This window comes from Cebus imitator, unplaced genomic scaffold, assembly GCF_001604975.1.
Source record: "Cebus imitator isolate Cc_AM_T3 unplaced genomic scaffold, Cebus_imitator-1.0 Scaffold82, whole genome shotgun sequence".
Lineage (NCBI taxonomy): Eukaryota > Metazoa > Chordata > Mammalia > Primates > Cebidae > Cebus > Cebus imitator.
The window spans coordinates 7,862,191-7,874,369 of NW_016107397.1; the positions used below are offsets into that span (position 1 = coordinate 7,862,191).

General features: G+C 46.0%; 1 protein-coding gene across 6 annotated transcripts in view; it reads right to left on the bottom strand.

The window, feature by feature from the left end:
- WIPI2 (WD repeat domain, phosphoinositide interacting 2) overlaps positions 1-11,964 on the bottom strand; it is a 41,707-nt gene extending 29,743 nt beyond the window's left edge. For 3 of the 6 annotated variants that reach the window (XM_037740373.1, XM_017533759.1, XM_017533757.1), the window contains exons 1-3: positions 11,655-11,956; positions 9,003-9,062; positions 2,578-2,660 (exon numbers count right to left, since the gene is read on the bottom strand). In XM_037740373.1, coding sequence (XP_037596301.1) covers positions 2,578-2,660; positions 9,003-9,062; positions 11,655-11,728 — 217 coding nt within the window. In that variant the 5' untranslated portion in view covers positions 11,729-11,956. Of the gene's footprint in view, positions 1-2,577; positions 2,661-9,002; positions 9,063-11,654 lie in introns of all 6 variants that reach the window. The other 3 variants (XM_017533763.1, XM_017533761.1, XM_037740374.1) reach the window with 2 other exon arrangements.
- Between the last annotated feature and the right edge of the window lie 215 nt (positions 11,965-12,179).

Sequence of the window (12,179 nt, forward strand, 5' to 3'; positions counted from 1 at the left end):
TCAAGCCTGTAATCCCAGCACTGTGGGAGGCCGAGGTGGGTGGATCACGAGGTCAAGAGATCGAGACCATCCTGGTCAACATGGTGAAACCCCGTCTCTACTAAAAATACAAAAAATCAGCTGGGCATGGAGGTACATGCCTGTAATCCCAGCGACTCAGGAGGCTGAGGCAGGAGAATTGCCTGAACCCGGGAGGTGGAGGTTGCGGTGAGCCGAGATCGTGCCATTGCACTCCAGCCTGGGTAACAAGAGTGAAACTCCGTCTCAAAAAAAAAAAAGAAAAAAAAAGAAAGTGTACAAGAACATGCACAGATGATTCACCAAGGAGGACAGAGATGGCAGGGCAGCACACGAGGAGATGGCCTGCTAGGGTAACACAATCACAACCACAACGAGGCAGCAGCACACGTGTCATGTCCGTCAGAGGGGCTGGAAAAGCAGTGAGAACACCAAGTGCTGGCAAAGATGCAAAGACACAGGGTCACTCATACATTATCAATGAGAATATAAAATAAGAGTTTGGGAGTTTTTCAAAAAACGTTAACATGAAACTCCCATGTGGCCAGCAACTGCACTCCTGGGCATCTGCCTCTGACAAATGAAAACTGATGTCCCCACAGAACCCTGTATGTGAATGTTCACAGCAGCCTTATTTGTAATAACTAAAAACTGGAATCAGCTCACCTGTCCTTTAACAGGTGGGTGGCTACACAAGCTGTGGTACAGACAGAACATGGTATATTACCCGCTAATACAGAATAAGCTGCTGACAGACACAACGGCTGGCATGCATTTCCAGGGAATGATGCTGACTGAAAAAGGCCATCACAAAGGGTTTTATGCTTCCATTTATCAAACATTTTAGAAATGATAAAGTTTTAGAAATGGAGGACAGGTGATGCCTGAGATTAGGGGTGAGATGCGGGGGCAACGGGAGGGAGGGTGTGTGGTATGAAAGGGCAGCAGGAAGGAGCACTGTGGTGTTCCAACTTGACTGTGGTGGATACAGGGAACTGCATAGAACCTGACTGGGCCCGGTGGCTCGTGCCTATAATCCCAACACTTTGGGAGGCTAAGGCAGGTGGATCTCCTGAGCTCAGGAGTTCAAGATCAGCCTGGCCAACATGGTGAAACTCCGTCTCTACTAAAAATACAAAAATTGGCTGGGTGTAGTGGCGGGTGCCTGTAATCCCAACTACTTGGGAGCTGAAGCAGGAGAATCGCTTGAACCTGGGGGGCAGAGGTTGCAGTGAGCCAAGATTGTGCCACTGCACTTCCAGCCTGGGCAGTAAGAGCAAAACTCTGTCTCAAAGAAAAAAACAAAAACAAAACACTGGCCAGGAGTGGTGGCTCACGCCTGTAATTCCAGCACTTTGGGAGGCTGAGGCAGGCAGATCATGAGGTCAGAAGTGCAAGACCAGCCTGGCCAATATGGCGAAACCCCCTTCTATACTAAAAAATACAAAAATTAGCTGGGTGTGGTGTTGTGCACTTGTAGTACCAGCTACTCAGGAGGCTGAGGGAGGAGAATCACTTGAACCTGGGAGATGGAGGTGAGCCAACATTGCACCATTGCACTTCCACCTGGGTGACAGAGTGAGACTCTGTCTCAAAAACAAAACAAAACAAAAAAAACCTTTCAACATACCGAGTGGCTCAAGTATCTAAAAAAAAAAAAACAAAAAAACCCTGCACAGAACCTACACACATACACAAACGAGCACAAGGAAGACTGCAGAGTGTGCACAGGAGAGGTGGATGTCAATATCCCAACTATGATAGTATGCTAGGGCTTTGTGAGATGTTATCATGGGAAAGAACAGGGCAAAGGTACAAGGGACCTGTATTATTTCTTACATGTGAATCTATAATTATCTTAATTAAAAATGACACATGTGGGAAGAGTCCAAAGCTTCCCGTCACTGTCTCCAACAGGGGGTTTACTCAGCAAGCACTATTTTGCACACTGTTAAGTACACACGTACATAATCTCTAATCCTGGCAATAATCTCCCAGACCTGCATTTCTGTTTTGCAAAAAATAAAAGAAACTGAGGCCCAGAGATGATGTAATCCACCTAGAAACACACACAACGTGACTGAGCAAGAGGCCGACGCACCTGACCCTCCCCACTGTTCCACGTGCCTCTCTGATGGGCGGGCTGCTTCAATGCTGTAAAATGCCAATGCAAGAAAATACATTGTTCCTACAGGGGCTGTAAAATTTTCAATTTTCTGGGAGCCCTTTATGACAGTAATCTAGGCAGTTTTAAACGGCATTAAAAAGGGAGAGACATTACAGAACAGTACACATGGTATGAGATCATGTACTGAAGGCCCTCACGAACACAATTCCTTCTGTATCCAGACTCCTAGGTGGGCAAATGCACTGATCTGGGCAGGCACCTACAGGTGTCACCAGTTGCCACCTCCTGGGAGATGAAGGTGGAAGCAGAGACTGACTGGTCAAAGGGTGTCTGAACTTCAACCGCAGTGTCTGAATTTTAGACCGCATTCCAGTTCAAGTACAACTTGTCTTTTTTTTTTTAAGAAGGGGAAAAATAAAGCAAACACTTACTGCATTCATAGATCTGTTCCAGCTTATCCACAGAAGAAAGGGAGAAAAATTTATAACCGGACTTACTACCAACAGCTAGGGACCTGCAAAAAAGCCAAATTCAGAAATAAGAGCTGATACATGCAGAGACTGACAGTGTACAAACTAGCTCCCCACATTCCCAGTGAGTACCCGGCTAGTTCCCAGCATGCCTACCACAAATCAGAGCAGATCATTTCACATCGTTTGTACCAAGTGCCTGGGACAGGAAGGTGTCACAAGGTCAGTAAAATAAGGACAATATTATTATTTAAAATCTATGAAACTTTTCTGAGGCTGGATGTGGTGGCTCACGCCCATAATCCCAAAACTTTGGGAGGCTGAGGGGAGGACTGCTTGAGCCCAGGAGTTCTAGATTAGCCTGGGCAAAATACCAAGACTCCATCTCTACAAAAATATTAAAAATAAAACAATTAGCCAGGCAAGGTGGTGTCCCTGCAGTCCCAGGGAGCTACTTGGGAGGCTGAAGTGGGAAGATTGTTTGAGTCTAGGACAGGAGGTTGAGGCTACAGTGAGCTATGATCGCGCCATTGCACTTCAGCCCGGGCGACCGAGCAAGACAGTCTCAAGAAACCAGAAAACTTTTTCTGGAGATCTAACATAAAGCATGGTGACTGTAGCTCACAATAATGTATTGTGTACTTGAAATTTGGTAAGACAGATCTTAAGTGTGCTTGTCACAAAAAGGAGGTAACTATTTGAGGTGATAGATGTGTTAATTAACTTGACTGTGGTGATCACTTCAAAAGGAACATATATATAAAACATCAGACTGTATACCTTAAACAGACACAATTTTAATTATACCTCAATAAAGCTAGGGAAAATTAAAATAAAAATACTAAAAAACAAACTCTATAAAACTTTAAGTTTGGGATATAAGCAGACGTAATCAGCCTTAAATTATTGTTTCCTTCAAAACAATATATCGGCTTCTTCAAGTGAGCTGACATATACATATAGTGTACGTCAGAGTATGAGAGTTAAGTAAGCTGGCTGGGTGCAGCGGCTCACGCCTGCAATCCCAGCACTTTGGGAGGCTGAGGTAGGCAGATTACTTGAGGTCAGGAGTTTTGAGTCTGGCCTGGCCAACATGGCGAAACCCTGTCTCTACTAAAAATACAAAAATCAGTCAGGCATCGTGGTAGACGCCACCTATAATCTCAGCTACTTGGGAGGCTGAGGCAGGAGACTGGCTTGAACCCAGGAGGAGGTTGTGCCACTGCACCCCAGCCTGGATGATAGAGTGAGGCTCCATCAAAAAAAAAAAAAAAAAAAAAAAAAGTTAAGTGAGCGAATTTTCTAAATTTTAAACAAAGATATTTACAATCAAGGTGGATACAGGCATCTCTCTGCACTTCTGCAGGCCTTTACCACCTGTGGCTCCATCCTTTATGCTGTGCCATAGCTGAACAGTAGGGTGGAAATGAAATGGACTCAAAAGCTACCTTAGAGTCTGAATCAGAAGGCCCCATCATCGGCTGGCAAGGAAAAAGCAGAGGACTGGTGTTTGATGGCCTTGCGTTTAAGATTCCATATTCCTTGCCCAACACCACTGCTTCTTTGAGGAGGCTCAAGGAGCCCACAGCTCAGCAGCCCCTCCCAGCAGGGGCCTCAGGGATACCACAGGAGGGGTTTCCTCATCAGAAAAGTGCCTCTCCAGAACCCAGCTGACCAAAGAAAGCACAACAAGAAGCAAGTCCAGCTTTCAGCAAAAGAAAGATGAGTGAATGAGCAGGAAGCATTGGGTGCCGAGGAATCAGACACCATAATCACTTTGAAAGTCTGGGAGAAGGTGAAAATGAGCAGGTAAAACAGAAGGCTGGAAACAGGGAAGGGGGACGTTCCACACGGAGTATTTGCACCCCAAGACAGGATCAGGGCTAGTTTAATGATCGTATCATTTATTAAAAACTTGAGATTTCCAATCACTCTTTCGCACGTATGTGGAAGAAATGTATTCCCAAAGGAAGTTGCTACAATCAGTATAGATCTGTAAAATCACATTGGTTCATCTTACAAGTATAAAAAGAACAGAAACAAAACTCTACCAGCTCATATCATTTTTCTTTGCAAAAATTCTTTGCTTCTTTACTACACTGAATTATATCAATTGTTATAACAATGAAACAATTAGGTATTACCTGTAAGTATTTTGAAAATTAATAAAAGAACCAAGAATAGAGTATATCCCTAGGTTAAAAATAAAACAAAATCTCAGCAACACAGAACTTTTGGGAAACTGATGTAAAGGAAAATATTTTCCAGATAACTAAGGGTTGCTATTTTAAGCATCACTCTCCAGCTCCCATATTCTGATTAAAAAACAAATTGTTCCTGAGTTATATACCTTCCTGTGTCCTTAAAACAAGGGATAACAAATTCTTTTTTTTTTTTTTTGAGACAGAGTCTCGCTCTGTTGCCCAGGCTGGAGTGCAATGGTGCAATCTTGGCTCATCGCAACCTCTGCCTCCTGGGTTCAAACAATTCTCCCGCCTCAGCTTCTTGAGTAACTGGGATTACAGGCATGCACCCCATGCCCGGCTAATTTTTGTATTTTTAGTAGAGAGGGGTTTCACCATGTTGGTCAGGCTGGTCTTGAACTCCTGACCTCATGATCCACTGCTTAGGCCTCTCAAAGTGCTGGGAGAAGAGGTATGAGCCACCGCGCCCGGCCTAGGGATGACAAATTCTTTTGAGGGTTTGGTATACCCCATATCAAACAGCCAGACTGTAGTGCTGAGTTTATTTATTTACCTATTTTTGAGATTGAGTTTCGCTCTGTCCCCCAGGCTGGAGAGCAGTGGCTTGATTTTGGCTTGCTGCAACCTCCCCACCTTCCAGGTTCAAGCAATTCTCCTGCCTCAGCCTTCTGAGTAGCTGGGATTACAGGTGCCTGCCACCATGCCTGGCTAATTTTCGTATTTTTAGTACAGACGGGGTTTCTTCATGTTGGCCAGGCTGGTCTTGAACTCCTGAACTCAGGTGATCCACCTGCCTTGGCGTCCCAAAGTGCTGGGATTACAGCCATGAGCCACTGCGCCCAGCCTGTAGCAATGAGTTTATAAAAATATTTTCCTAAAAAAAATTTTTTTGCTATCTTTTGTTTTGCCAACAGTTGTCACTTTTCCTCGTGACCATCCTACCATCATTAACAGCCCTTCTCCTTCCTAATTTCTTAGTAAGTTGGAAACCAAATCACCAAGCTTATTAGCATTATGTATAAAATAAGCTTAGGTAGGGCTTCTCCCATTGGCAAAATTAACGAGCCTCAGCCCCTGATCCTTGGGTTAGACATCCTGGTTCTCAGCTGTGCTCCCTACACACAGAATTTGTTAAAACTTGCCAATCAAATTCAGATATTTGGGAGCTGAGTTAGGATATTAAATACCTCAGCTAAAAGTTTAACCCCACAGTTTATAAAACTGGGCATTCCAATCAATAGAAAGGGAAGCAAAAAAATTCCAAATATGTTTTGAGACGTATATATAACATAGTATGAGTACTTTTATTAGTAAAGGTAAGTTTTGTTTTGCTTTAAGACGAAGTTTTGCTCTTGTTGCCCAGGCTGGAGTGCAATGGCACAATCTCGGCTCACTGCAACCACTTCCTCCTAGGTTCAAGTGATTCTCCTGCCTCCGCCTCCCAAGTAGCTGGGATTACAGGCATGCACCACCATACCAGGCTAGTTTTTTATATTTAGTAGAGACGAGGTTTCATCATGTCTCTACTAAATATAAAAACTAGCTGGTCAGGCTGGTCTTGAACTCCCGACCTCAGGTGATCCACCTGACTCAGCCTCCCAAAGTGCTGGTATTACAGGCATGAGCCACCACTCCCAGCCAAAGGTAAATATTTTTAAAGAATGGCATTAAATATAAATACGATTGATATTTTCGTCTCAACATCAATCAATCAAGTTCCACACTCCCACGGAGATTTTGCTTTAAACCATTTTGACACTGACCTGACCATAAAATGGCTGACCTATTAATGGGAGAGGCAGAGCAAGTATGAGATCTGTCCTAACACAGTTTTATTGCCAAAAAATGTTTATTTCTTTAGGGCAACAGAGTGGGATTTTTTTTCTTTGAGACAGAGTCTCATTTTGCCACCCAGGCTGGAGTACAGCAGTACCATTTTGCCTTACTGTAGCCCCAACCTCTCCTGAGCTCAAGCGATCCTCCCACCTCAGCCTTCTGAGTAGCTGGGACTGCAGGCGTGTGCCACCACGCTTGGCTGATTTTTGTGTTTTGTGTAGAGACAGGGTCTCCCCGTATTGCCTAACCTGATCTCGAACTCCTAAACTCAGGGGATCCTCCTGCCTTGGCCTCGCAAAGTGCTGGGATTACAGGCATGAGCCACTGTACCTGGCCCCATCAGTGGGATCTTTCACTGACAAAGAGGAAAACCAGCACATCATAACCAAAAAAATGTGTATTTGCTCAATCCCCCAATCTTCAACTGTGCCTGGTGTCCAAACCCAGAGACCCTGCTCTACCCTCTGCAGAGACTAGGCCTGTCCTTTGCTAGGGAAGGAGAGTCACTGCATTTTAAACACACTGGAACCCATCCTCCTCATTTCACACCCCCATCACCCTGCTTCTGGAGACCTGGACTGCCCATTCCTGAGCCTGTCAGGGATTCTGCAGTTTAAACAATGTTGCTTCTCTGCTTTCTCCACTAGCAATTTTAGATCCAGCTTCCTTTACCACTTGCTAACTTCCAAACTGGCTAGTATCTCCTTTCTTATTCTTTCTATCCTATGGATTTAAGCCTTTTAAAATATCTTTTTGAGGCCAAGAGTGGTGGTTTGCATCTGCAATCTCAGCTACCCAGGCAGGAGGGTCACTTGAAGCTAGGAGTTTGAGACCGGTCAGGGGAACAAATTGAAACCCCATCTCTACAAAAATTAAAAATTAAGAAATGTTTAAAATTAGAAAATATAGCTTTTTGACATTTTACTGATTAACATTTTATTAGGGTCTGGGGATGGAGCCACAACAAATATTTATGTTTGATGCATCATTTTTAACTGAAAGCCTCTGTCAATGAATTTAAACCTGAACCTTCAACATCAAAAAGACAGGGATGGCCACTAAAAAATGAAGATGTGAGTCAGATCTTTTGCTTAACTTCCTTTTCTCCATCGTCCCTAATTGTCAGTCCATAAAGGCTCTCCTCCTTCATGATCTTTGCAGAGGAGTCATACTTGTCGGCGAGCTTAGATGGATACAGCCCAACACTGTAAACCTAAAGCAATCTCAACTGTGGCTGCCAGTCCAGACCTCCAGTGGGTAAGCCCTGGTGCCCTCTCTTTCAGGGCCATGGACAGCTTACCCCATCCCCGCTCTACCTCACATCCTCTCCATTCCAGACCTCCACCTCCATATCCCTGAAGCCTTTCTGACTCATCAGTATCCCAAGCAGAGTTCACTCTTTCTAGGCTTTTTCACCATGATGTTATCACGTTCATCCAGAACCCAGGCCAGAAACTGGGCGTCACCTAACTTCTCCCTCGGCTGCATGATGCACGTCCTGTGGGTCACACAAGACCTGATGACGAGTCAGTCTCCTTTCCAGTGGTCACTGCTGTTGGACGATATCCTCCTCAGTCGCCCCCTGCCCTCCTCCAACATACCCTCCAACATGACTTAACACTTTCAGGATGAAGGATCTTAAAAACCATCTTCAGGCCAGGCACAATGGCTCACGCCTGTAATCCCAATACTCTGGAGGCTGAGGCAGGAAGATAGCTTGAAGCCAGAAGTTTGAGACCAGCCTGGTCAGCAGAGCAAGACCCTGTGCCTACAAAAACTAAAATTAGCCAGGTGTGGGGGCCTATGCCTATAGTCCCATTTTCTCGGGAGGCTGAGGCAAGAGGACCACTTGAGCCCCCAGAATTCAAGGCTGCAGTGAGCTATGATCATTACAATTGTGCCACTGCACTCTAGCCTGGGCAAGAGTGAGACTCCATCTCAAATACAAAAACCAAAACTCTTGATTAACAGATGAGCAAAGAGAGGAGGGCAGTACCTTTCCAGCACAATGACATAACCTAGAAGAGACATGGTGGAAGCAAACAGGTTTCTCCTATTGTCTCCAGACACTTCAGAACATAAATTCTGCAAACACAAGACTTGGAAAGTCAAGTCCCTTCTTTACACCATCCCTTTTACACATGGCATTTAAAACAGACATTGCCACATCACTAACTTCCCATAAGCTGCAGTGTCCACTGGAAAAATTTAGTTCTTGATATTTCCATTTAAGATTCAAGTGATCCTCTGCCACTTATTAATTTCACTTCAATTTCAGAAAGCCAAAAAGTCCTCTAACACAAGCCTTCCAAGGTGATACTTTCAGAAACCAGGGTTGGAACTAACCAGACAACAGCGCGATGGCCATGGCCAGGACCAGTTGCTCTTGATCCCCTTTTCACTGCTCTAGGTAAAAACAAAACAAAAACAAAAACAAAAACAAACAGATGGTAAAATGCAAATAAAACGTATTTACACCTTTAAGATAAGAATCATGAGAAAGTATAACATTGGAAATCATATTACCAGTACAAGAAGAAAGGCAGGACAGTTATAGTTTGGTATGTAATGACTACAGAAAGAATTTAAAAGAAAAAAAAAGTGAAATGACCCTATAACTAACATATATTCTAGTAAGTGAACTGGCTTCCAAATTTTCTCACTGAACACAGTCAATGTGAGTTCTAGATGGACTTTCTTTGTCTTGCTAAAAATTTTGTTCCTCGATAAATCCTGGAGTTTAAGGCGGCAGGAAAAGGTAAAAGCCATTAAAGCTCCCTCTGGGAACTTCTCTGTTTCTTTCAATGGTAGATTTAAAACAAATTACAGTCATTTTGGCCTAGTCAGCTTTTAGTAAAATCCTAACTTACTCTTCATTCCAATTTAGGTTTACACTACATCAAGGTCTCTCTGGCAAGTCAAAGTTATGAAATCTCAAAAGTTACAGAAATCTCTTGAACATAATAACTTCAGGGCACATAGAAAAGTGGGTAAGTGTGAAAATTTCCAAGTGTGAAAAGATCCTGTTTCAGGCCAGAGTGACATTATTCTATTACACTGGGAACATGGCAGTCTAGCTGAAGTCACAGCAAAAGAGAATGCTTTCCTTTATTTGATTTCATTCTGATATAAATAATTAATGAAAAACTGAAAGAGTGGTCGATGATGTTTTGAAACTCTCTAATTTATACAAGGCATAAAACCCCCTACTACCATTTCTTACTGGTCTCAAAATACTGTGGACTTGGGCTTCAAAACCAAATCACGATTGGTTTGGAATGTCCTCTTCCCTATCTGGATTTAACATAGTCTATTCCACTTCAACTGCAACAGGTTGTCTGAACTGTTTCTGTTGTCTGGCTTTTGGCCACATTGAAAACTACAGTATTTGGGAGTTTTAATCTTTACATGTTGTTATGCTATGATTTCTAAATTCACTGTCTTCAGAATTCTACTCCACAGGCAGAAAAAAAACAACATGGCAGAGCAGAAATAATATTGGAAGAGAGCTCAGGAGGCTAGACTCCACTCCTGCCCCTACTCCACAATTAACCAATTCTAAGACCCAGACCAGCTCAGCACCTTTCAGAATGAGTTCCTCATCTGTGGTGGGATGAGGAGATCTGCCCCTTCCAACTCTCATATAGTCCTGCTGTGTGACTGTCTTCACAGCTTTGCAACAGTGCTATTGAACACTTGCTGCACACCATCCACTGGATATTGGCCATTCTAAACTTTTAATTTCCTAAAAAATCTCATTTTCTGCTTTAATTCCACTCAGGCAGTAACAACTCAACCAATTACTTAGTAAGAAGTCAAATGACCCACTCCTCCTCCTCTCTTTCATCACTTCCTCTTACTCACTTCCAAGATGGCTCTCCTCCCTTCCAACCCCATAACTCATCCTTCTCTCTCCAGAAAGCTCATCTATTAACCATTCTCACAAGTCCTCCTCCCAGGAATCTGAAGACCCAGCTTCTAACTCATATGAGTGTGGACAAACAGCGTTCTGAATGCATGGGCTGGCACTAAGGTCTTCTCTTGCCCTGATGATGACCCACCCCCTAGAGCTCAGAGACTCCTGGGGCACCGGTCTGTAACGCCTCTCTTGGCTCAGGTTCTCCCTAGGTAGGTCAGATGCCAAGGTTACTGCTAAGTTTGTTCCTTGCTGGAGACATCAAAGTTACCTGCCAAAAAGAACAGTGAGGGCCGGGCGCGGTGGCTCACGCCTGTAATCCCAGCATTTTGAGAGGCCGAGGTGGGCGGATCACTTGAGGTCAGGAGTTCGAAACCAGCCTGGCCAACATGGTGAAATCCTGTTTCTACTAAAAATACAAAACAATTAGCCGGGTGTGGTGGTGGGCACCTGTAATCCCAGCTACTTGGGAGGCTGAGACAGGAGAGCTGCTTGAACCCGGAAGGTGGAGGTTGCAGTGATCTCAGATCGCGTTACTGCACTCCAGCCTGGGNAAAAAAAAAAAAAAAAAAAAAAAAAGAACAACGAGAAACGAAGAAAAGAACATCAGAAAGAGAGAAGGGGCCTTAAGAGGATGAAGAGACAATGAGAAGGGGCTGATTCAGAGACTGAGTAGGAGACGCTAAGCAACAAGGGAGAGGAGAGAAGAGGAAGCGACTCACTCCCACCCCTCCACAGGCGGCCTAGACAAGCCAAGCCCCAAAGTTTGGCCCCAACTTTGCGAGAAGTAATGAGGTTTAAAGCTAGGTGGCCTCCCCGCAGGAGGGTGAAAGCAGCACCCTCTCCACCACCTCTCCCGCCCCGAGGCCGCAGCTGCAGGGCAGCACCCGAGGGTCTCCCTGGAGGGCGCCCCTCCCTGCGCGCCCCGGGGACGCCTCTGCCCGCCTTGGCCCACAGGGAGGCCGAAACTGCGACTCCGCTGAGCTTGACAGCGAGGACCTCCCCACGCTGCCAAGGCCGAGGCCCGACCCCGGCCTCACCCCGTCCCCAACTCCTGACCCTGACCCAGACCCTGGCCTTACGTGTTGTCCTGGTTGAAGTTGGCGAAGAGCAGCTGGCCGGCGCCGGCCTCCCCGCTCTGGCTCGCCAGGTTCATGGCTGGGCGCGCGGCGGGTGGGCCCGGCCGGGGAGGGCGCGCGCGCGAGGGCGGGTCAGGCTGCACTCAGGGTCGGCGCCGGGCCCCGCTCGCCGCCTCGGTCGCCGACACTCGCCGTCCCGGGATCAACCGCCGCCTCATCCCGTCCCCGCTCTTGTTTATGCTCCGGAGCCGGGGCGCCCTGTGCGCCTGCGCGACCCCGCCCCCCGCGACGCACGGCCTCGCTCGGCGCAGGCGTACTGTGGAGGCCCCGCCCCCTCACCGCCTGCCCGGGCTCAGGTTCCGGTGGATCACGCACGCGTGGGGACGCGTAGGGGCTCGCAGGGCTTGGCTGAGCGCGCGCCCGCTGCCGCGCATGTGCATGGGGAAGAGCGGGCGGGAGTCTGTTCTCTGCGTATCCTCTTACTCAATCGCGGCGCGCGGTGGTTCACGCCTGTGATCCCAGCACTTT